This window comes from Gossypium raimondii, chromosome 8 (genome assembly GCF_025698545.1).
Source record: "Gossypium raimondii isolate GPD5lz chromosome 8, ASM2569854v1, whole genome shotgun sequence".
Classification (NCBI taxonomy): Eukaryota; Viridiplantae; Streptophyta; class Magnoliopsida; order Malvales; family Malvaceae; genus Gossypium; species Gossypium raimondii.
In genome coordinates, this window is record NC_068572.1 from 57,948,145 (window position 1) to 57,972,773 (window position 24,629).

A 24,629-nucleotide genomic window follows, 5' to 3' on the forward strand; every position below is an offset into this window, starting at 1 on the left:
CAATGTCTTCAAGCTTATCTTTTATTTATTTTTCTTTTCTTTGATATGGAAAAAGGATTTAAAAGAGAAAAACAATTCGCATTTTCTTTATTTGAAACCCAACAAATAAAAAAGTTTAAAAAGTAGTTGAATGCATAAGTTGGGGCTCAAAGTAAAAATGAAAAATATAAATATAAAAAATAATCTAGTTAAAAATCAAATTTGTTGTACTTGGGTAATACTATTTAACCAATCTTTTAGCTTGATTTAATTAATTTTCTATGGTACAAGAAATATCTGATTCAATAGAGGTGGTTGAATTATTGGGTTTGTCGGTTCTTATTACAATTGATTCAATCTAATTTTGACAAGACTATTATTAAAGTCTTCAATTAATCATATGAAAAAACATATATTTCGAAAAGAATATTATTATGAACATGCTAACACAATTGTGTCACCAAACGAATGACAAAAGTTTTGTTGAAATGATCACCATCATTCATTTATCAATATTGATAGTATGTTTACATTTATAGACTTGTGTTTAACAAACTAACTAACTTGCATATACCTAATTCTGCTAACTACTAACTGTCTTAACTTCTCAACACTCCCCCTCAAGTTGAGGGTTGATACATATCTTTAACCCCTAACTTGGATACTAAGTACTCATGTTGCTTAATGCTTAAAGCTTTTGTCATCAAATCAACAAGTTGCTCAGTTGTTCCAAAATGCTGCATCTGAATCATTCCATCCTTGATTTTATCTTGTACAAAATGACAATCAATTTCTATATGTTTCGTTGTTCATGAAAAATAGGATTAGCAGCAATTTGCAGCGCTGCCTTACTATCTGAAAAAACCAAGGATTTATCAAATTGACTAGGACTAACTTCCCTCAATAAGCCATTCAACCATATAACCTCTGCTACAACCACTGCCATACTTCTATATTCAGCTTTTGCTGATGATCGAGAGACTGTGGTTTGTTTTTTTGACTTCCATGAAACAAGGGATTCTTCAATTTTAACACAGAAACCAGTCACCGACTTCCTAGACATGGGACATGAAGCCCAATCAGAATCACAAAAAGCAATCAATTGTGATTTGCTTGCAGCAGATAGTAAAATACCTTGACCAGGATTTTTCCTTATGTACCGTACCACTCGAAAAGTAGCTTCCAAATGTGATGTTTTTGGTCTGTGCATGAACTGACTCAAATGTTGAACCGCAAACATTATGTCCGGTCGTGTATTTATTAAATATAGCAATCTTCCCAACAACCTTTGATACATTGTAACATCCACGATTAAATCATCTCCATCAACCTTTGTTTGTACTGACTCATCATATTTAATTGATGTGAGCTTCTGATTCTGCTCAAGCGGTGTACATACTAACTTTGCTTCCTGAATCCCAAATCAGCTATCAACTCCAAAGCATATTTTCGCTGATTCAATATAATCCCTTTGTTCGACCTTATCACTTCTATTCTAAGAAAATACTTCAACACACCTAAATCTTTCATCTTAAAATTTTGATGCAGAAGCTGTTTCAACTTATTTATCATGCTAACACTACTGCCTGTAATTAACAGATCATCTACATAGATGAGTAAAACAACCATGTTACCTCCAACCCTTTTTGTGAACAAGGAATAATCGTACTTGCTTTGTACATATCTTCCTCATATTAAAGCCTCGGTAAGCTTCAAATTCCACTGTCGAGAAGCTTGCTTCAGACCATACAATGATTTACGCAGGCGACATACACGAGACTCCCTCTGGTTGCAAAAACCAACCGGAAGTTCCATATAAACTTCTTCGGACAAGTCCCCTTGAAGAAAAGCATTGTAAACATCCATTTGAAAAATAGGCCAATCATGAATGGCTGCCATGCTGATCACTGTCCGAACCGTGACATGCTTAACGACCGGAGAAAAAGTATCATGAAAATCAATGCCAGCCTTTGACTATAACCTTTACCAACAAGACGTGCTTTAAAACGTTCCACCAAACTATCAGAATGGTATTTAATTTTGTAAACCCACTTGCATCCAATGGGAACAACACCAGCAGGTAAAGGAACAACTTCCCATGTACCGTTGACCTCAAAAACTTAAACCTCTTGTTGCATAGCATCAACTTACCGTGGATCCAAGACGGCCTCATCATAAGTGTTGGGTTCAATTAAAGAAGAAACATGGGCAACAAACAATTGAGTATGAATATGCAAATGAGAAAAAGAATAAACACTAGTAATAGGAAACAAACCTGTGGCACAAGAAGTGAACGACTGGTTAGAGCAGACGTAATCCTTCATCCAAGTAGGCGGCTTAACAGACCTTGTAGTACGACGTAAAGGGATATTGTTAGGCGCAGGAGACATAGAAGGAGTAGAAGAAGATACGAGCACATAAGGTGAAGAAGAGGGAATAGATATAGAAGGGGAAGGTTCAAGTTGAAGAAAAACAGAAGTATCATCATTAGGAAAAGACAAAAAAGGTTTGGTAGGAAATGTAAAAGGGAATACCGTTTCATGAAAAATAACATCTCAGTTAACAAAAAAATTTTGGTTTCAAGACTGAACAATAAGTATCCTTTTTGCACAAGAGAATAACCCATGAACACAGACGGAATAGCCTTAAGAGAAAATTTATCGTGGTAGCTAGGAGTAGTAGCATAAGCGAGACAACCAAAGACCTTCAGTCGATAAAAATCAGGAGACTTATGATACAAAAGTTCAAAAGGACATTTCCAGTTCAAGATAGGAGTGGGGAGACGATTAATCAAAAAATAAGCAGTTAAAACACATTCGCCCCAAAATTTACTAGGCATGTGGGACTGAAACTTTAATGACCGAGCCACTTCAAGTAGATGTCTGTGTTTTCGTTCAGCAACTCCATTTTGCTGAGGAGTGTGAACACACGAACTCTGATGGACAATTCCAGACATATTAAAAAACTCAGTACATTCATTCTTAAAGAACTCATACCCATTATCACTACGAACAATTTTAATCGTAGTAAAGAACTGATTTTTAACCAAAACAAAAAATTGTTTGAGACATATAAGAGCATCACTTTTATATCGCAACAAATGCACCCAAGTCATTCGTGTGTAATCATCAACAATTGTTAAAAAAAACCTATGACCACTGTGAGTAGAAACCCGATAAGGTCCCTACAAATCTATGTGAATAAGGGAAAAAGAAACATCAACACGAGATTTATGAATGGGAAATGGAAGCCTAGTTTGTTTAGCCATTGGACAAACAGAACATTTATAAATATTGTTAACATCGGACATTGTACAAGAAAAATTAGGAACCTTATTAAGTCTTGAAACCGAAGCATGACCAAGTTTATTGTGCCAAAGAATAGATGAGTCTGTAGAAGCAACAGCAACAACAGAAGAAGGTGAAACCACAGAAGTCTGTTGAGACAGATCCAAGATGTAAAGACCACCTCGTGCTTTACCAATCCCCCTCATCTTTCCACTGGAGAGATGCTGTATGAGACAAAAATGAGGATAAAAGGAAACCATACAATGAAGATCAGTGGTAAGTCGGGAAACAGAAAGTAAATTATAACGAAAATTTGGAACACAAAGAACTCTCGTCAATGAAAGGTTAGGGAAAACTGTGTAAGTTCCAATATAAGTGATTGGGACTGAAGAATCATTTGGAAGTTGAACACTTGGGGATCCTAATGTACATGCAACAGGAGATTCCAAGAAATAAAGATCCGACTATATATGGTCCGTAGCCCCAGTATCTATAATCTATTTATTACCAATATCCACTATACCTGCTATACTGGTAGCAGCTTCAATCGCAGCAGGTTCTTTGTTCAACAAATGCATAATCTGATCATACTGTTCCCGTGTAAATACTGGCGCTCGTGAACGAGATCCACGGAAATCCACTGCTTCACTACAACAAGCAGAATCAGGAACAGCAACATTATTTACCACAGAAGTAGAGCTATTGGTCGCCTTCTTTTTTGTAAACTTAAAATCTGCAGGATAACCAATTAATTTGTAACAAGTCTCTCTTTTATGTCTTTTAACCTTGCAGTGATCACAAATGCCAGTAAATCTTTTTTTCTGTACCATCTGAAATGAAGAGAAAGAAACCAAATCATCCCCAATATTACTAGAACTATGCTTTCTTTGTGACTCCTCTTGCATAATCATCGAATACGCATGATTAACAGATGGTAACGGACTCATCAATAAAATCTGACTACGCACAGCACTATATGATTCATTTAGTCCCATAAGAAATTGAAATAAATGCTGTTGTGTAACATGAGTACTGTTCTGCCTAGATTGAACACATCCACAAAAAGACGTAGGTACAAGGGCTTCATACTCATCCCAAAGTAACCGCAACTTGGTAAAATAGGCAGATATGGAAACTGTACCTTGAGAATATGTAGTAATCTCACGATGCAAGAAATAGATTCTTGAACCATCGATTTTGTAAAACCGCTTACTAAGATCATTCCATACTGCCGCTGCACTAGACGCAAAAACAATTCCCGCAGAAAGCTCTTTACTAACGATATTTAAAATCCAAGAGAGAACAATTGCATTACATCACTCCCACTGATGACCCATTTCCTCCGGTACCATATCTTTAGAGTAGGTGCCATCCACAAACCCCAATTTATTCTTCACCAGCAATGCAATTCTCATCGTCTGACTCCATACATTGTAATTCTCAACACGAAGCAACTGATGGGCTACTAACAAAGTGCCTGGAGTATTCGAAGGATGGAGGTAACATGGATGATTGAAGTCAATAACAGAATCAGAAAGATTCATCACCTCTGTTGCTGAAAGAACAAAAAACCAAGAGACCACCAAACAAAACTGTCGTCGTAGATACAAAAAAATGAAACAAAAAAATGCCCTTGATTGCCAGCCCAACTTTATTGAATCAACCAAATTTGGGCTACAAACACCAGCTCAATTAAATATTTGATGAGACTCAAAGAAAACTATTATGCAAAAGAAAAAACACTGTTCATACCAGCAAAACGAAGAAGAAAAACCAACCAGAACAGGAAGAATCACTGACTAGCAAAAAAATCAGGAAAAAACAACCTAACTCTGATACCATGTTGAAATGATCACCATCATTCATTTATCAATACTGATAGTATGTTTACATTTATAGACTTGTGTTTAACAAACTAACTAACTTGCATATACCTAATTCTGCTAACTACTAACTGTCTTAACTTCTCAACAAGTTTAAAATCTTAAAACTTGTTAGAGAGAGAGACTCAAATATCTCTTTTAGGATTCTGCTTAAATTTTATTAATTCATATCTCTCTTTAAATAGAAAACCTATTCTAGAAAAGAAAGAGCTTAATATAAAATTGGCCTTTTAAATATTTCATTTTTCTCGGTTTTGTACTTAAAATATTTTTCATAATGGTTTGGTACATAGAGTTTTCTTCCATTACATGGTTCACTCTAAAGAATTAACAACGTTAAAAAATTAATTGCCACCTCTAGCCAATCAGAAGCTATCTCGTGACACATCCATATAAACACAAATAAAATCATTTAATAAATTATTTAAAGTCGTTCATGTGTTTGTCTTTCTTCTTCTTATTCTTCTTCCCCTCTATTAGAACATGCTGGTGCAATTACAACCAAAGAGACTACAAAAATGCCATGGACTTGAACTAAACACAAATACGTTTGTGTTGGTATGTGGGGGATAAAATTAAACTTATAAGGAATTAATCAAAAGCTTTGAGGTGTGTAACCATATCACCTTTTTACGGTTTTATTTGTCACCACCGTGTATTTTGGTGTGCAAAAGAGTTACAAACAAGCCTAATGATTGTTTGCATTTTACACTAACAAAAACATTCTATCGAACATTGTATAATAAGATAAATATCAATTTCTATAGACAATTTTGTGCAACAATTTATTATAAAATAATCTTTGAATATAAAAGACGTGGGAGAACAAAAGGAAACTTTGTTTCTATGTTTTTCTAGTTGTGCCTTGCAAATGAAATTTGAATCTTATTTATAGGAGTTTTCATGCCTCTTCAGTAAAGACATAATTATTTAATAGATATCTATTTTGAGGCACATCTCCTAAATAAAAATAACTATTCAACAAATATTACTTAAATAATTATAATTCTTTATTAAAATCAAGTGATAAATTTTGATATCTAATTGACATAACTCATCATTATAAATAGTGAGAATTTTTACTAATAACCAAATATTATAAGTATTGATTATTTACAATTTTCTAATTATAATTATTGAAATAGTATAAATATTTTCAAACTATTCCAAAATACAGCACCAAAACAAAGTTTCAAGAGTCTAAGTAATATTTATAATGTTTTGAAAATATTTCAACATACATCACTATTAGAAGTGATAATGAAGAAGAAGAAAAATAGAGTGAGATTTTCAAGAAAATTATTAAGTTTTTAAATTTATTTTCATCATTTTTGTTATTTTTATTTAATTAAGTTAATTTTGAAAATATTTCAACATAAGAGAGAGAAATAAATTATTAATTTTTTTGTTTTTATTTATTTTCATCAACCATTAAAAAAACTTTAAGTAGTATTTGAAAAGTCACTTAGTAATTAAATTTAGGTGTAATTGTGTGTAATTACACAAAATGACATGTTTGAGTAATCTTAATTTATAATTGGTGGGTCTCACTAAATTGGGTGTAATTGGAGCATCCAAATCTTATTTGTAGGAGAAGGGTGAGAATTTGAGTAATTACACTCAAATCCAATTTAAAAAAATATTTTTATACAAGTTATAAAGATCATATTATAAGCATGGACATGTATGTGTTTGAGATAGTTATGACAAAAATTTCTTATATTATAAATACTAAAAATTATATTATAAAAATAATTTGTGTATTTTATAAAGTTATAAAAATTATATCATTTAAATCCTAAAAAAATTTAAAGTTATGATAAAAAAAGTTTATTATCAAAAATAATTTATACGTTATAAAAGTGTTATAATATTTTTATTTATAAAATTTGTGGTCAAGAAGTATGAGTATAACTTATTTATGTGTCCATACTATATATTATAAAAATAATATACTTATTCATAAAAGAATGTTATAGCTTTTTTTATCATAACTAATTTATAAATTATAACTATTTTAAATTATCATAAAAATATTATTTATAAGAAGTGTTATAAAAGTTATCGGACAATTTATAAAATTTTATTTATAAAGGTTATATATTATAAATTTTATACCATTTTACTTAATTTATGTATTATAAAAGATATATAACCTACCATAATTTTTTCTCCAAATTAAGTTTATATAAGTTTTATAATTAAAGTTACTACTATTTGGATTGTGAACCCAAATATTATAAGTCGATGCTAATTATGTAAATACAAAATGTTCTATTGTACCATATCGTGGGGTATGATATCATTTGAGAAAATGATATTAGACACAAACACCATAGATAACTCACAAAGTTTTTAATTTGAGACATTTAAGGCTTGAAATATATTAAAAAGACATTTGCTACTCTAAAATATATTTCCCATATTAACATTACCTTATTATAGCATAAAAAAAGGTTAGATTGTACTAGCATGTTGCATATTTCATAACTGCAATTATAGGTGGAATTAATATGATCCATACTTTGAAGAGTATATGAAATAATGAGATCTTGATAATCTTAATGATGCAAATTATAATTCAAATGATGATGAACTCGATCAATGATCAACAGATAATGATAATAAGAAGTATATATTAAATATTAAAGGGAATAACCCAACAAATATATACTAGAACAATTACATAAAATTGGATATGATGTTTATTTTTCTTGTTATTTTCATTTCTAATCGTATTATCAATTGCCTTTTAGACTAAAATAATATATATAATGATTTGATTTTAATTTTATTAAAGAAAATATTTTTATTATACTAATAATTTTTATAGCAATTAATATTTTAAAAATATAAATTATATAATTGTGTAATTACAATTTATACTATCAAACGTGACATAAAGAATTACGATATAACTACACTTCGTCAACTAAACATGTCTAACGAATTACAATTCTTTGTAATTACAAAAGAATGTAATTATCACTTTAATAATTAGAGAACCAAATCCGAGACAAGAAATTAATTGAAATAAAATTGCAATAAAAAAATCCTAATCCTTAATTAGAGAACCAAATTCTAATGGTGTTTCCTAATAGAGTTTTCGTCACAAAAGCATCCACAACATTAAAGTTCCACTATATAATATCCCAATTCAATCTCATTTCCGATTCTGCGTCATTAGATAAGCTAATTCCAGTTAAAAGAACTTCTTGTAATGATGTCTGACTGTATACAGTTCATCGCAGTTATAACATGCATTTTTAGTGACAGTGAAAATGGCCTACAAAAGCACTAAATTCTGTCACTAAAACTCACCATACAAATTAACTCCACTTCCACTGTTATATTAGTGACAAGTCAATTAGCCGATTTTTTAATGACTGCGTGTCTTTGTCTAATAAATTTCAAACATTTTGTCACGAATACACAATTAAATAGCGTCTAAAAACATGTTATCATGAACCTGGTTGATGTTGGAATTGATTCGTCTGATTTATTTAAATAAATTATTAAAATCATAAAATTTTAAAAGTAAAGAAAATTGATTTAACTAACTTCTTAAATCTTATTCATTAAGTTCATATCCATTTGCGAGTCTACTAATCCATTTTTTTTTATTTTAGATCGATTCTCAATCTAATTACAGTCTAATTCAATTTTAAAAAACTAACAGTTATTACATATTTCGAATTATTTAACGAATTTGTGTCAATAGTTTTCCTAACTTATTGTCACCCTCGAAAAGTTGAGATATCGAGACTGCCATATTCGTTAGGGAATTGAAATTGGCCTCTGTACCTTGTCAAAGTCCTATGATTATTTCAGACACGTAGCATTTACTGCTTCTGTTCAAAGACTACAGTAAGGCTCATGGATAAGGTGTATTTGATCCAAATCATAAGCGGGAGGGAAGCAATAATTGCCAACTTCATTTGATAATGTGAACGGCTGTGAAACAAACTTATCTGCCTCGTTAATGTGTTGATTTCTGGAAGAATTGTTCCCATCAAAATTAGCAAATTTTAATTTCGTGTATCTCAAGGCAACTTTTTCAACTCACCTGGCAAAGGCATTTAGTCTATACCCAGGTTGTATTGTTGCTTGTAAAATCGCAATAAATAAACCTGGAAAATAAATCAGCTTAAATAAAATTATAATTTAAAACCATATGCCTTAATTAAAGAACCGAAACTAGTGACCTTTCCTAGTTCGGCCACAAAAGCATCCACAATAAATACATTGAACTACAAATTATATGGCTCCATCACATGTTAGTATTCTCCTTATTTCAAAAAAAAAAAAAAAAAAAGAGTTAGTATTCTCCTTTAGTCCTTGTAATGAATATACAATACACAAAGGTCCAATGGCTCTGTAGAATCAGCTACTACATCATATCTTAGATGTGAAAATGCAAAGCTCGTGCATGACTGTGTTGCCACAGCTACCTAGTAGCTTGCAAGCCATGCGTAGATGTAATATTCCAACAAGATCTTTTGCATTGCAGCTAATCTTACTGTTCACCTTCACCTTTGTCCAATGAAGCAGATAAATAGCTCAAGATGAAGCTGTCTAGATCTCCCTCTAGCACAGAATCGGGATCGGAGACCTCATAATTGGTCCTCAGATCCTTCACCAAGCGATAAGGCTGCACCAACAGATAGCAAACCAAAGTTTAGTGTGAACGAATTTGTTTCTTGTCAGAAGGGAACTTACAGTGCAAGTTTCATGGCAGCAGGGCATTTACATGAAGGACGTAAGTACGTATCTGGTTGCCCCAACTTATCTCGGTAAGAGATTGTGTGTGCTGGGAATTCATCTGTGCTTGACGAGCCATCTCAAGCTGGTCTAATCGAGACTGAAGCACAGCCATTGCTGAGGCCTTATTCTGATGTTGTGATCTGTGTGTTTACAACTAAATTATGAGCTTGGATTAAAGAGAAAACAATAGTAATCGGGCTCCATTATTAGCAAAAACAAAACAGGAAAACTGCGGTGGTTTTGACAATCAGCACACTATTCACACCTTTCATTTTGACAAGTAGCAGTTACTCCTGTGGGAATGTGGACAATTCTCACAGCACTCTCAGTCGTGTTAACATGCTGACCACCGGCTCCCCCAGCACGAAACCGTTCAATACGAAGGTCAGATTCATTAATTTGTACTCGAGAAGATCCATCACCTAGGATTGGAATTACAGCAACAGCAGCAAATGAAGTATGCCGGCGTTTTCCACTGTCAAAAGGTGAGATACGAACTAACCTATGAACTCCTACTTCTGCTTTGGCATATCCAAAAGCGTATTCACCATCAACTTTTATAGTTGCTCGCTGAAAGAATAAACAACATCAGGTCAAAAACTTATAGCCTCCTTCCAAGGAATTAATCGAAACAGAGCCAAAAGAATCTTAATTAAAACCTAAAAGTAGACAGTTTAATGGACTTCATGCTTAGCACTCAACTGGCCTTAAAGTTCCCAGATATTGTTGAATGTGTGTTATTCTATGCATGCTTAGTTCCCTCTATACCAAAATAGGTAATAAAAATTGATATTAATGCAGCTTAAATGAAGGATGAACAGGGATAAGATATGAACCTTGATGCCTGCAATTTCACCCGGCATTTCATCCACTACTGTTACTCCATAGCCACGCCGTTGGGCCCAGGTTTTATACATTTGCATAACCATTGCTGCCCAATCCATGCTCTCAGTTCCTCCAGCTCCAGCTTGTACCTACACCATAAACCAAAAGATCGAGGTTGAGATTGTGATTGGCAGCAAAAAAAAGCAGAAGGTTTTGATTATCCGTTGGGACAATGGAATATAAGAAAGGAAGCCCTTAACTTCAAGGCATTACATTTTTCTTTCAAATGCATTGAACACAGTCAAAGAAGTATATAAGTGAAACCTCTATATAACAAGAGCAAGAATCGTGCTCTCCAGCTAACAAAGCTTCAAGCTCCTTGTCCTTTGAATCTCTTCTCATCCTCAGCAATGCTTTCATTGATTCCTGCAGAGGAAAAACTTACTAAGTAAGAATTGGCCACTAGAGGACGATGCTTAGTAAAATACAAGTGCCATATCAGTGTCATTTCATCAAATCTTGCTAAATCACCTTTTGATCACGAAAGTAAATAGTATCTTTCGATCACCATGCATTAATGATATGTATAATTAATCTAAAGAAACTAAAAGAAGTAATTGCATTATCATCTACAAACCTATGAGAAACAAGCCCTTAATCATAAAACATAAGAATTGAAGACATGCCTAGATAAGAAGTAAGAGCCCACCGATTCCAACTCAGTGTCATCCTCTTCCCTTGCAAGTTTTATCATATCTATATGTTCAAGCAATTCTTGCTCAAACGCCTTCACTTCTTTCATTTTACCCATTAGTGAGCCGTGTTCACGGCTTATCTTACCAGCATGGACAGGATCATTCCAAAGGTCAGGCTTATTCAGCTCTGCAGATAACAAATCCAATCTAACCATCAATTTCTTCCACTGCATCCAAAAAGACAATGAAGAGTTTAACAAACATGTCCTTATGGAAAGTCCACTGAGAGAAAGATTTTAGTAGAAAGTAAATTCAAATATATAAAAGCAGAAACTGAAATCACAATTTCATCAATCATTTGTCTTCACATGTATAAATTCCCACTAAAGAACCATGAGAGTTTACAAAAGGAAAGAACAAAATAGCTGCAGAACTCCAATCTCAAATATTAATTTAATACCATTATTAAGATAAAATATAACCCTGAAAAGCATGAACTTTCATCTCACACTGGATATAAGGATTGACTAAATGCCAATAAAACTAATACCTGAAGGCGTCTCTTGATAACTTGAATGGACTGAGCAATTGCAGCAGCATGGCTCTTCCAATCACTTTCACTCTCCTCAAGAATTGTCCACTTACTGCTAGCAATCCCATCTACTGTGAGTCCATCAGATGTACATGGTTCAATAGCAGCCTGGGAACCAAATTCTCTTGCCCAGATCCAGCCTTTTCGATTTAAACGCAAGGAATGTTGATTTTGTGAACCCAAAAGGCTTGAACTTGGAAGGAAAGAAAAGGACCCAAACGGCTTTTTCAGTGAGTTATGCAAAATCGAAGAACACCCAGGATCAAAAACCTTGGAGTTCTGATTGGAATCTAGAAAATTGTCAAGAGGATGTAAGGAAGAAAAAGTTCTGGTTTTGGTTCTAATGTATTGAGATATGCAAAAGGATCCATTACTCGATCTCTTGAAAATAAAATAAGACATATTTAGAAGGGAAAAAAAGATTCTTCTTTTACCCCAAAAGATTGGTTTTGTGGGGGTTTAACAGGAACTATATATCAATTTTCTTGTTCTCAAGGGTTTATTGCCATTGGAAAGGCGGGACCCTGAAACGACGCAGTTTTCTGTATTGGAGAATGCTGGATAAATTGAAAGATCCAATTTACCAACTGCCATAACGTGACACCAATGCCCTTCTTTTCCCTTCACCAAGCCCAACAATGCTTCTTCCTTTACAGTCCAAAACCCTTGTCTAAATTTCCCAGAGCCAGAACCCTGTTCTTCCTCTGCTCAAAAATGTCTTCAAATTCCAATTCCCTCCAAAATTACCCAACACCACTATCCCCTCCCTTGCCATCAATCTCGAAAGACATAGAGCTTGCCAGAGCCATGTCAGCTTCTTCAAAATCAAGCCTTTTTGGACTCTCAAGAAGTGATATTTTATATGAAGACGAGTGGCTCATTGCTGTCAACAAGCCTCAGGGGATTTATTGTGATACCATTCTGGCCTCAGTTCCTCGCTTTCTATCTGGCTCGGCCCCGTCAGATCGGCTCTGTGAAGGTCTTTCTACCTTTTCTTGGTTTATTCAGCGATTTTTTTTCTTCTTTTTAATTTAGTTTATGGCTTCTGCCCAAATATATATATTATACTTTGTGGCTAATTGTGAAATATTGGTTTCTGGGTTGACTTGCATAATCTCATTACCAAAGTATTCAACTCTTGCCATGGTAAAGTTTGTTTCTAGCTGAAATGAGCTGATCTTAGATGTACTTCCCTGAAATTGGACTTTTTTTTTTTTATGTAAAAGGAATTCATTCATTCATAATTGAATAGCATCATTCATAAGTGAATAGTATTCAACTCCTTGCCATGATTGGCTTGGCAAGCACTGAAATTCCTCATTAAGCCTGTACAAATAAACTATAGGGCCAATGGGGGATAAATCCTCATCCGTTCCATTTAGAGCCTTTACACTGAAAAGCATCGCCTTCCAAATTGATGCTTTGGAACCCCATTTTGGCATCAAATTCAAGGGCTTTAAATGCAGCCAAAGCTTCAACTATAAAGGCATTCATAGCTTTGTTGATTCTGGAAGCCACAGCCCCCATAACGAAGCCTTAGTGATCCTTGACCATCACACCAACACTGCCCTTTAGATCATCTTCAATAAAGGAGCTATCAAGGTTCACTTTCAGTTTATTAGCACTTGGGCTTTCCAGCGTGTAATGTCTGATTGCACATAGGTGGGGTTGTGATTTGCATCCTTTTGAACTTCCTTGTAGGCTAAATCTCACATATCAATATTTCGAGCATCCCAAACATCCCAGAGCATCATAACTGCTATCAAAGCCATCCTTGCTAGGTATCTTTCCCCCTCTTCTAACTAATCAGCCACTCAAGCAATACTTGACAACGTGATTCTATGGGAGAAGCCGCTAAGTTTGAGCATCTCCTTGGATAGTGGGCAGCTCCTTAGCATGAGTATCCCATCCTCTTCTTCCCCTTGACATCACTCACATTCTGTTTCAATGTCCAGCAACCTTTTGGCCAAATTTCTTTAATTGGTAAAACCTTCCGGCAGCACAGTCAATAGAATAAGATAACCTAACTTTACAAGGTATGTTCAGTACCAAAAGCTCCTTCAGATTTTTTGTCTAGGTCTGTGTCCCATTTTGAAGGAGAGTTGACTAAATACTTGCTTCTAACACTATACCAGCCATTCTTCACATTGTGTCACAAGTTTGTCTTGTGTGCCTAGTTTATCCAGGCAAACCCCACTAATCTAGTCAACCTCATAATGGTTGAAAATTTTCCTAACTAGTCCTTCCTTCTATTTGAGCTGCTCCAAATTGATGAGAGCAGAAACAGTTGCATCTCTTGGAAGTGAGCTTGTGGCGTGTGGATTTAGAAGGTTTCATTATTAGGATCCATCTATCTTCCTAAATCTTAATAGAAGAAGCATCTCCAATCCTCCTTTGGGTGTTGCTCCCCAGCACATCTTTTGGTTGCCTAAGGCTTCCCGAACTATAGAAGGGCTTGGAATTGAGGGGCTCATTCAAGTGGGAGCCATTCAGGAAATATCTAGATAGGAGGACTCTAAAGAAAAAGGAGTATGTTTTGGAGAATTCGGCTAGATTTATTAAAGAGGAGAAGGTCTTGGAATCCCACCCCTCCCATACTTTTGGGTTCACAAACATTATCCCATTTTAGCCAACAAATCCCACTACCATTGAGTTTGTTTCTCTATCCATATTTCCGGATAATTGCTGTCAATTCCTTACAAAGGGTGACTAGAAATAAGAAGACATTCATGGCATAGGTAGGGAGTGATCAAAGGACAGCTTTAATGAACAGTTCCTTGCCTCCATGAGATAAAAGTCTACCTTTCCAGCTATGGGTTCTTGTGTGCACCCAATTAGTTAGTTCTTGGAAGGCCTTTTTCTTGCCTTTTCCAATGATATTTGGTAGCCCCGGGTACTTTTCTAGATTTGAGGCTTCAAGGATGCTAAACAATCATTGGAGTTCCATTCTTTGGTGAAGGTGAGTGTTCGGACTAAAGAATAGCAGAGACTTCTTGTAGTTAATCTTTTGGCCTGAACTTTGTTCATACTTAGAAAGCATGTCTTTTATTTTCTCTCCCACCCTTTTCTCAATCGGCGTTAAAAGTAAGTTGTCATATGCAACTAGGAGGTGGTTAATCCTCAACCTTGCTCTGTTAGCTTGTAGACCCACCATTTATCCTTGGCTTTGCGTCCTTAGCAATAGTGCTGATAACCCTCCCGTGCATGTCACAGCAAAAAGGTGATAAATGGTTGCCTTACCTCAACCCTCAACTCAGTATGAAAGTCTTGATAACCCGTCCAGTCACAATAACTGAATAAGAAGCTGTAGTAACACCTTGCATGATAAGCCCAACCCATTCTTTTGCAAAACCCATTTTCTCCATGATTGCCTTAAGATAATGCTATTCTATTCTATTGTAGCTTTTACTCATGTTGAGCTTCAAAGCAAATTGTCTTTTCTCCTTGTTTTTCTTCATTTTCAAGGCATGGATGAGCTTGTATGTAACAATAACATTGCCCATAATCAATCTCCTTGATACAAAGGCACTTTGGTTCTCACTTATTTAGCTTTGCAGAATTTGTTTCAACCTGTAAACTATCACCTCCACAATAATTTTATAAATGATGATATATAAGCTAATCGGCCTAAAGTGTTTCATGTTTAAAGGATTGCTCTTCTTAAGGATGAGAACAATATATGCATGATTGAGTTCACACAGATCAATTAGTCTATTGGGGGCCTTTAAGCAAATTGAGACAACATCTTTACCAACAATAAGCCAATACTTTCGGAAAAACGAGGCAGATGTACCATCAAAACTAAGTTTTGGTTGGGTGCATCTGATTAAGAGCTGTCGATATTTCCTCTTCCTTGAATTCCTAGAGAAGAGAGTGGTTCATCTTGCCTGACACTATTGAGGATATGTTCATGGACTTTCGGGTAAGAGGAATCAAAGAGTTTCCTAAAGGACCTTAAAACCACATCTTGAATGCCCTTGTTCTCAACCCAGCATCCATTGTTGCCTTCCAACTAGAGAATATGGTTTTTCCTTCTTATGGTTGAAGCTTGAGCGTGGACATATGAGGTGCTTTTGTCTCCCTTTTGGAGCTATAGGATCCGAGAGCGTTGGGAGTTGGGACCATTAGATTTCTATTTCAAATAAGGCTTGTAGTGCTTTCTTGGTTTCCTTAAGCCTGTCAATAGTTTGTTGGTTAACTGGCTGTTCTTGGATATCTTTGATTTCTGATGCAAGTCTTTGATTCAGTTTCCCACTACCCATGTTAACATTATGCCACTCGCAAAGTTTTCTCCCAATAATTTGAATATTTTCGACAAGACTATTGTGATGGAAATTCCTGTGTGTGTTAATAATCACCTGTTTGCACTTAGGTTCTTTTGTTCATAAAGCTTCAAAGTTTGATTCATCTCCTTCCCTTAGTGCTCCCCGTAATTTATTGGCCAAGCAAATCAATTCTGATAGGGAAATGATCGGATGCCAAGTTCTGATCTAGTTCTGATTCACCAAGGCTTGGTCAAGGCCCTCACATATTTTGTTATCCGCATGTCTTTTAGAAGTCCCTGTGTACCAAGAACCTTTGAAACCCAAGTCATAAAGCTGACATTCATCAACATCTTTGAAAACTTCCATTTTCATTTCAACTCTTTGATTGCCTCCCACTTTTTCTTTCTTGGTCATAATCTCGGTGAAGTCGCCAAAACTCCTAATGGTAAGACCGATTGGCTATTTAGGATAGCAAGAAGTGCCCATGACTTACTTCATTGACTTGCTACTTGTTCACAATCGAAGTCTGTAAGTCAGAATGTTGCTCGTCTCACCTCTAGGTACTCCATGTCAATATGATTCTGCAAATAACATTTCAAATCAAGAGCAATGTCCTCTTTCCACATTAAGGCAAGCCCTCCACTTTGGCCTTTGCTTTCAACTATAAGACAGCCTTCATCCGTATCATTCTCCTGGTCCTCTCTATGCCACCCTTGTTTGATTTAGTTTCACAAAGGAATAGCACAATGGGGGTCTTTCTATTATTTGAGCTTTCACAAAGCTCAAACTTACTGTGGGTATCCAAGCCCACGACAATTCCAGCTTATGAGGATCGTGACCCTTGTCTATGGTAGTAGTTAGTCTTCTCCATTGTAAAGTAATTTATCTCCCAATAATCAGTCACCTATTTTTCACTAAAAGTGGCTTTAGTCATACCTAAGCACAATTGTTAATAAAAGATGCGAATCTGATGGAAGGTTGGGTGGGATAGATCTCAACATTCGCTTGAAGAGGGTTCGGAGTGAGAGACAGGCAGGGGTTTACACCAACACGTGCCCCTGCAAGTGTGTGTATCAAGATCAATTCCAGCCAATTCAATCACTAAGCTTGAAATACATCCCAGATCGAGAGCCTCAGTCCCTAAATAGCCCTAGCAAGCTGAGCAGTCATCTTTAGAAAGCTTGAAATGGGCAGGAGCCGAGATGACAGTGTGGTAAAAACTCACCAAAGGTCTTGTGCCTTGTTCCAATCCTCTAGTTAGGGCTCCAAAGAGCAGAGAAAACTCGAACTTTATATCATGCAGAGGTGTGTGAAAAGGAATATATTTGTTTCAATTTATTGATGTCAGGCTTTTTATCTTAAAAGTTCTATATTAATTTTGATATGATTTAGAAGCAGCAAATAGTTTCCTTAGTAAATGAAATATTATAAGTTTAGAGTATTTTTAGTTTTATACAGCTCCTTAACACTGGATCAGAGTCCAGAAAGTGACCTTGGATTATCTAAAATTACATGGGCTTCACTTCATCGGATCATATATGGATTTTCAGTTAGCTTGTGGAGTTGAAAAGCATTGTATCACTGTTTATTTCCGACCCTTAATAGTTCTTCAATACCTCTTCTGGAAGTGTAACATCCAAAATCAGTATAAGAAGCTATCTTTTAATCTGCTTGAATTTCTTTATTTATCAGCTGTTTACATACTTTGGTATCTATAAATTCCAGGGAACCAAGCCAGCACATTAGAGCTCCATCTGGCCAATCGACTTGATCGTGACACAAGTGGTGTCATGGTTATAACCAAGTCACACAAAGTAGCTTCTGTGCTTGTCAAAGCATTTACTAATCACAAGGTTCAGAAAACATATGTTGCTTTCTGCATTGGTTCAGCTCCAAAATCAGAAAGAATCACCATCAAATCAGGTCATGGTCGATCAAAGTTCGGAGCATGGCGTGTATATGCTGCAGGAGATGTAGGTCGAAAACTACCAGGAGGTTCCATAGTTAGGGATATGGAAACTACATTTGAGGTATTATCAATCAACGGACAACAGAATTACAAGGAGCAATCTGAATGTATGGAAGATGAAGAACATAGTATTGTAGTAGAAGAAAAAGCTGTTACAGATGTTGATGCAAACAAAGACGAGATTTTGGTTAGAGCATTTCCTCGAAGTGGAAGGACGCATCAAATTCGATTGCATTGCCAATATCTTGGGTTTCCTATTAGAGGGGATGTGAAATATGAGGGTGTCTATGAGTGGAAAGGGAGAACATATGACGCCCACGAGCTTCATGCTGAGAGCTTAACTTTTCAGCATCCAGTTACTGGTTTCCCTCTCCTGATTCAAGCACCTCTTCCTTTGTGGGCTAGCCAAGCACTGCAGCTCTTAACAGATTAAAGGGCATTCTCTGCATTCATTCTTATGTGCACTTAACACTTCTTTTGTATTCCTTCTTCGCGGTATTTGTAGGATTCTGCATTCCAACATATTTGCAAACCGGATACGCGATTGTAAGGCCTCAAATTTAGCATGATTCGTCAGTTGTTTTTGCAGCCTTTTCCTCACTTAAATGTTATCAAGTTGGTAAAATATCATTATCAACAACGGTTTCTATTTTCTTTTGAGAAATATATTTCAGGAACCACTTGACATCATTTGATTGTAAATATCCTTATCCTGTTGATGATTTTTGGAGGCAAATAATAGCCTGAATTTATGTATATAGTAACAACTCTTAACCCCCAGAATGTTGCAAATGGCTGAATTTAGTAAGTGTTTTACTGAATGGCAATATTGTTATCTTAGTCTGTGTAATTGATTCTTGTTTCTTTTCTTTAGGAAACATTTACATATACATTACTGCTATAGCCAACACAAAAGTTGCAGGTTATGTAAAATTTGTTATCTTAATTCTTAAATACGTGAATAGTGAATGTATGGTTAGTTAACTGAATTAAGAAATAAAAAGGGGGTAAGACAATTGAAAAGGAAAACGGAAATCAGAATAACAAGACATTCAAACAAATGGGGTGCAAGTTCATGGTAAACAAACTTCTTCTGGTTTATGGTTTATTCCTCCTCCTCATTATTATTATTGGCACTAATCGCCAAACAACGGGCTAGACAATCGTATTAGACAATTCCGTGGTTTAAGAATCTAAAAAAATTATTACATTATTTAACGTGTCTTGCATGATCTCAGTCATGACTCATGTCTCAAAGGGAACTTTTAACCCCAAATTTAGTATTTACAAAAAAATGTACATTTAAGAGTTTTAAAGTTTGAACTTTTGCAGCCTTTAGAAAAAATTATATAATAAATATATTTATAAAAAGTTAATAGTATAAAAGATGAGATAATAAAGATTATGATATTTTAAGTTTAAATCTCAAATTTCTTATTGTATGCATATATTATTTTAAATTTATTAAATATAAAAAAGGTATAATACTTTTAAAATAATATTTGTTACAATTTTAAACGTATTATATGAATATAGATATAAAAATCAAATTTGTGACAAACCAAGTGTTTTGATATTCAATCTAGGTACTTTTCCTAAGATGAAAATGAAACCAGTAGTTTTTATGACCTGGAAAGCATGCAGGGAAATGGTATTTGCATGCACCAATCATTTTTTTTAACCCTTAAAAATAACTGAAACGTCATAGGTTAACATAAAAAATAAAACCCTACCCATTGAATTAGTTTTTCTACTTTAAATTTATTAATTAAGCTCTTATGTTGTTAAAAAGAGTAAAAAATTTCTGATGGGTTTTTCGATCGGATTAAATTAATCTAGTTACTATTAAATATATCAATTTAATCATTGTATTATTAAAAGAATCAAACAAAAATCAAAATATGTCAATAGAATTAATATTTATTGTTTTAAAAGTTATTATTTTAAAGAATTTTTTATAATTTTGCAAATGAAATTTTTGTTTAAATTTGAACTATGCATGAAAAAAATTCATGTCATTTTTTAACAACAAATGTTAATTTTGATACAATTTGAGAGTATTTTATTTTTTATAATAGTACATCAGTGAAAAAGAAAGGACCTAAACCACTTGCCTGACCTTGCTAAAGAAGACATTTGTTGGTAATTTTGAAAAGTTGGGAATCGAAAATATCTACACATTTCTACTAGAAATTTCAATAACCTGCAAGATGACTATATGTTTAGGTTTAACGACTTGTCTATTTCAATGTTTTGACCGACCCTTGATCTTCAATATGAATACTTCTTTGTATGTAATTTGCTTGAAGAGAAATTTTTAATGAATTGTGTAATTGTCAAAATCATAGGTTAGCCTGTTGAACATCAAAGCCAAAAACCCCTATCTTACAAATGGAAGCAATGCCGTGGCAGGTTGATCTAGTGAAGTTTATATTCATATACATATAAAATAATGCTTACAGTAAATGGTGACTATCAAGAATTAAAGTTATATTATAAAATTTACTTTTCTCATTTTTGACCAGATGTAGAATATAGCAGTTGTAAATTCAAAATAAATGACAGCTAAAAGTTGAATAAGTTCAAGGAATTAGAAGCTTCATGGATATGGGAAAAAGTAAAAGTAAATGATTAATTAGTCTGCAGCTAATTAATGAATATTGAATTAATAATTGATGCAGTTTGATCTTATCTCCCCACATAGTAAATGCTGTTGTTGATCCAACTTAACAAAACCTTTTACAGCATGATCTTAAATGTGGATTGTGAAAGGAGCACATTGGATAAGGACAATGACAAAAACTCAAAACTGCTAATCAAAACAACTGGTAAACACAATCCAAGGTTTAGAAGAATCTAATCATTTTTGTCCCATCTGTCGTTCAAAACAACCAGTTAGTCTATTTCAGTAGCCATGCAGTGCCTGTAAGACCACTTTTTTCCATTGAGTTCAAATTTCCAAACACTAGTTTTCTTTTACTGCATTTTGCTAAGACAAGCCGAGAAACAAAGTGAAATATTGCTGAGAGTTTGTGGAGATGAGTGCCTTGAGTGAGGGTCTTACCCAAATTGTGATACCTTTAGCTTCCTTGGTGGGCATTGGTTTTGCTTTGCTTCAATGGTTTTTGGTCTCTAGGGTGAAGCTCTCATCACAGGATTCAAGCAATGGATATAAACAAAAACTGATTGAATCTGATGAAGAAGAAGAGGGTATTAACAATCTTGAGATTTCCATCAAGTGTACTGAGATTCAACATGCCATTTCTGTTGGTAAGCTTTTATTTCTGTAAATTTTGATTTATAATGTCTGTTGCTTTCCACTAACAGTGTTAGTATTATGTTCACAGGTGCAACCTCTTTCCTCTTTACTGAATACAAGTATCTTGGTATCTTCATGTGTGTATTTGGTGCTATCATATTCCTCTTCCTTGGTTCAGTTAAGGGCTTCAGCACCAAAAGCGAACCATGCACATACAGCCAGGGAAACACTTGCAAACCAGCCCTGGCAAATGCCATCTTTAGCACAATTGCTTTCTTGCTGGGGGCTCTTACTTCAGTCCTCTCAGGTTATCTAGGGATGAAGATTGCAACTTATGCCAATGCCAGAACAACATTAGAAGCAAGGAAAGGTGTTGGCAAGGCATTTATAACAGCTTTCCGCTCTGGAGCTGTCATGGGTTTCCTGCTTGCAGCCAATGGCCTTTTGGTGCTCTATGTATCCATCAATTTGTTTAAACTCTACTATGGTGATGACTGGGAAGGACTCTATGAATCTATTACTGGTTATGGTCTAGGTGGTTCTTCTATGGCCCTGTTTGGAAGAGTTGGGGGAGGAATATATACGAAAGCAGCCGATGTTGGTGCTGATCTTGTCGGTAAAGTCGAGCGGAATATCCCCGAAGATGATCCACGAAATCCAGCTGTAAGTTCCCACAGTTCCTCCTCATCTATTTTAGCATTTTAAGTCCTTTTTTCATAAGAACAGTCGAAGTCTGGTAGATAGTTCTTGAGTTCTAACACAGCTTTTAAACAGGTTATTGCCGATAATGTGGGTGATAATGTAGGAGACATTGCTGGAATGGGATCTGATCTATTTGGTTCTTATGCTGAATCATCATGTGCTGCTCTTTTTGTTGCATCCATATCATCCTTTGGTATCAGCCATGAGTTTACAGCAATGTCTTATCCCTTGCTCATTAGCTCAATGGGAATTGTGGTATGTTTGATAACTACACTTTTTGCAACTGATCTGTTTGAGATCAAGAAAGTAAGTGACATCGAACCGTCGTTAAAACGACAACTGCTTATCTCCACCGTTCTCATGACTGCCGGGATTGCTGTCGTTAGCTTCTTTGCATTGCCATCAGAATTCACTCTCTTCAATTTTGGAACCGAAAAGGAAGTGAAGAATTGGTATGCGACCTGTAAACTGTTTTCCTCTTCATTTGAATTCACTCCCCTTTGCTTTGTTTAATGATTATGTATAATGCAGGCACTTATTCTTCTGTGTTGCTATCGGATTGTGGGCTGGACTCATTATCGGTTATACTACAGAATATTATACTAGCAATGCTTACAGGTAAGGATGTTTGCGAGTCTTCATCGGTGTTGTAATTGTTAGATTAGAATTGATATAAAGCTTATGCTTACCGTCCTCTTTGAATATTTTTCCAGTCCGGTGCAGGATGTAGCAGATGCTTGCAGGACAGGAGCTGCAACAAATGTGATTTTCGGGTTGGCTCTGGGATACAAATCGGTCATTATCCCCATATTTGCCATTGCCATCGCTATTTACGTGAGCTTTAGCCTGGCTGCAATGTATGGAATCGCGGTGGCCGCTTTGGGGATGCTCAGCACTATAGCCACCGGTCTTGCAATCGATGCATATGGTCCCATAAGTGACAATGCTGGCGGTATTGCAGAAATGGCCGGAATGAGTCACAAGATTCGCGAAAGAACCGATGCTTTAGACGCTGCAGGAAACACCACTGCAGCTATTGGGAAGGTAAGATTTATAAGTTACTTCCATGATCTTTTTCTTCAAATTCATCATTGCCCCTTCCACTAAAAAAATGCCATGTATTCTGCTTTTTCATCTCAGGGTTTCGCAATCGGATCGGCAGCCCTTGTTTCACTTGCTTTATTTGGTGCCTATGTTAGCAGAGCAGGCATCAAGACCGTAGATGTATTGACACCAAAGGCTTTCATTGGTCTCATAGTTGGAGCCATGCTCCCTTACTGGTTTTCCGCCATGACAATGAAAAGTGTCGGAAGCGCAGCTCTCAAAATGGTCGAAGAGGTTCGTCGGCAATTCAATACAATTCCAGGACTAATGGAAGGCAGGGTAAAACCAGACTACGCAAACTGCGTCAAGATATCAACTGATGCCTCACTCCGCGAAATGATCCCACCCGGCGCACTCGTTATGCTTACTCCACTTATAGTAGGAACCCTTTTCGGAGTCGAAACTCTCGCCGGTGTCCTAGCTGGTGCACTAGTTTCCGGTGTCCAGGTACGAAACATTTCCATCACTTTTACCAGCCTATGTTCATATAAACAAACGCCATGATCAAAATTTGTGTTGCCATAGGTTGCCATCTCAGCTTCAAACACAGGAGGAGCATGGGATAATGCCAAGAAATACATTGAGGTAAGCCTACAAATTGTTTTATGATGTTGTAAGCATTGGGTTTATCTTGCAATTAATGGATTTATGTGTTAAAAGGCGGGTGTTAGCGAACATGCAAAGTCATTGGGACCAAAAGGTTCAGAATGTCACAAGGCAGCAGTGATAGGAGACACAATAGGGGATCCACTGAAAGACACTTCAGGTCCATCACTAAACATCCTCATCAAGCTCATGGCTGTTGAATCTTTGGTCTTTGCTCCTTTCTTCGCCGCTCATGGAGGCTTTCTTTTCAAATTCATCTAAATTTCAAGCTCCTTTTAACAATACATACATGCATGCATGCATATATATATATATATCAACAGTAGAGTTGTAAGTTAGAGGATATGGGGAACTTTTGTATTAAGAATAAGATATGTAAAGGAAAGTCAGGCCTTGCTTTTAAGTTAGTTCTTATATCAACATATTAAGTTTATGATTGAATAAAAATGATTTTGTTTTGAGAAACTTTAAAAAATTGCAAATGGTTAGATTCCAACTTCAAATCTCAAAACAATTTAATATTATCTTTTAAGGAATTTATTTATAAGGGATAAATAATAATATATACTGTTTGAAAATATTTTTTTTTCACATTTAAGATGATCAAAATTAAATATTAGATTTATTTGTTTTATCGATAAAAGGACAAATTTTAGTCACAAATATCAAGCTTCACTCCAACTTTTCACATTTTATAAA

The 24,629-nt window shown here is 35.2% G+C and overlaps 3 protein-coding genes across 3 annotated transcripts; 2 read left to right on the plus strand and 1 right to left on the minus strand.

Moving 5' to 3' along the window:
* Positions 1-9,306: 9,306 nt before the first annotated feature.
* LOC105792470 (peptide chain release factor PrfB2, chloroplastic) lies at positions 9,307-12,427 on the minus strand. Its single transcript, XM_012621061.2, has 7 exons — positions 11,984-12,427; positions 11,448-11,660; positions 11,063-11,164; positions 10,750-10,887; positions 10,179-10,483; positions 9,900-10,053; positions 9,307-9,800 (listed from the first exon to the last, which is right to left on the minus strand). The coding sequence occupies exons 1-7, from the start codon at positions 12,425-12,427 to the stop codon at positions 9,666-9,668; spliced, it is 1,491 nt and encodes a 496-aa protein (XP_012476515.1). The 3' UTR covers positions 9,307-9,665.
* A 204-nt stretch (positions 12,428-12,631) lies between these two features.
* On the plus strand, positions 12,632-19,109 carry LOC105792471 (RNA pseudouridine synthase 1). Its single transcript, XM_012621062.2, has 2 exons — positions 12,632-13,004; positions 18,016-19,109. Exons 1-2 carry the CDS (start codon positions 12,632-12,634, stop codon positions 18,690-18,692), a joined length of 1,050 nt encoding a protein of 349 aa, XP_012476516.1. The 3' UTR covers positions 18,693-19,109.
* Positions 19,110-21,189: 2,080 nt separating this feature from the next.
* Positions 21,190-24,333, plus strand: LOC105792472 (pyrophosphate-energized vacuolar membrane proton pump). Its single transcript, XM_012621064.2, has 8 exons — positions 21,190-21,529; positions 21,607-22,181; positions 22,293-22,672; positions 22,752-22,838; positions 22,934-23,264; positions 23,361-23,771; positions 23,850-23,909; positions 23,985-24,333. The coding sequence occupies exons 1-8, from the start codon at positions 21,298-21,300 to the stop codon at positions 24,189-24,191; spliced, it is 2,283 nt and encodes a 760-aa protein (XP_012476518.1). The 5' UTR covers positions 21,190-21,297; the 3' UTR covers positions 24,192-24,333.
* Positions 24,334-24,629: the final 296 nt, after the last annotated feature.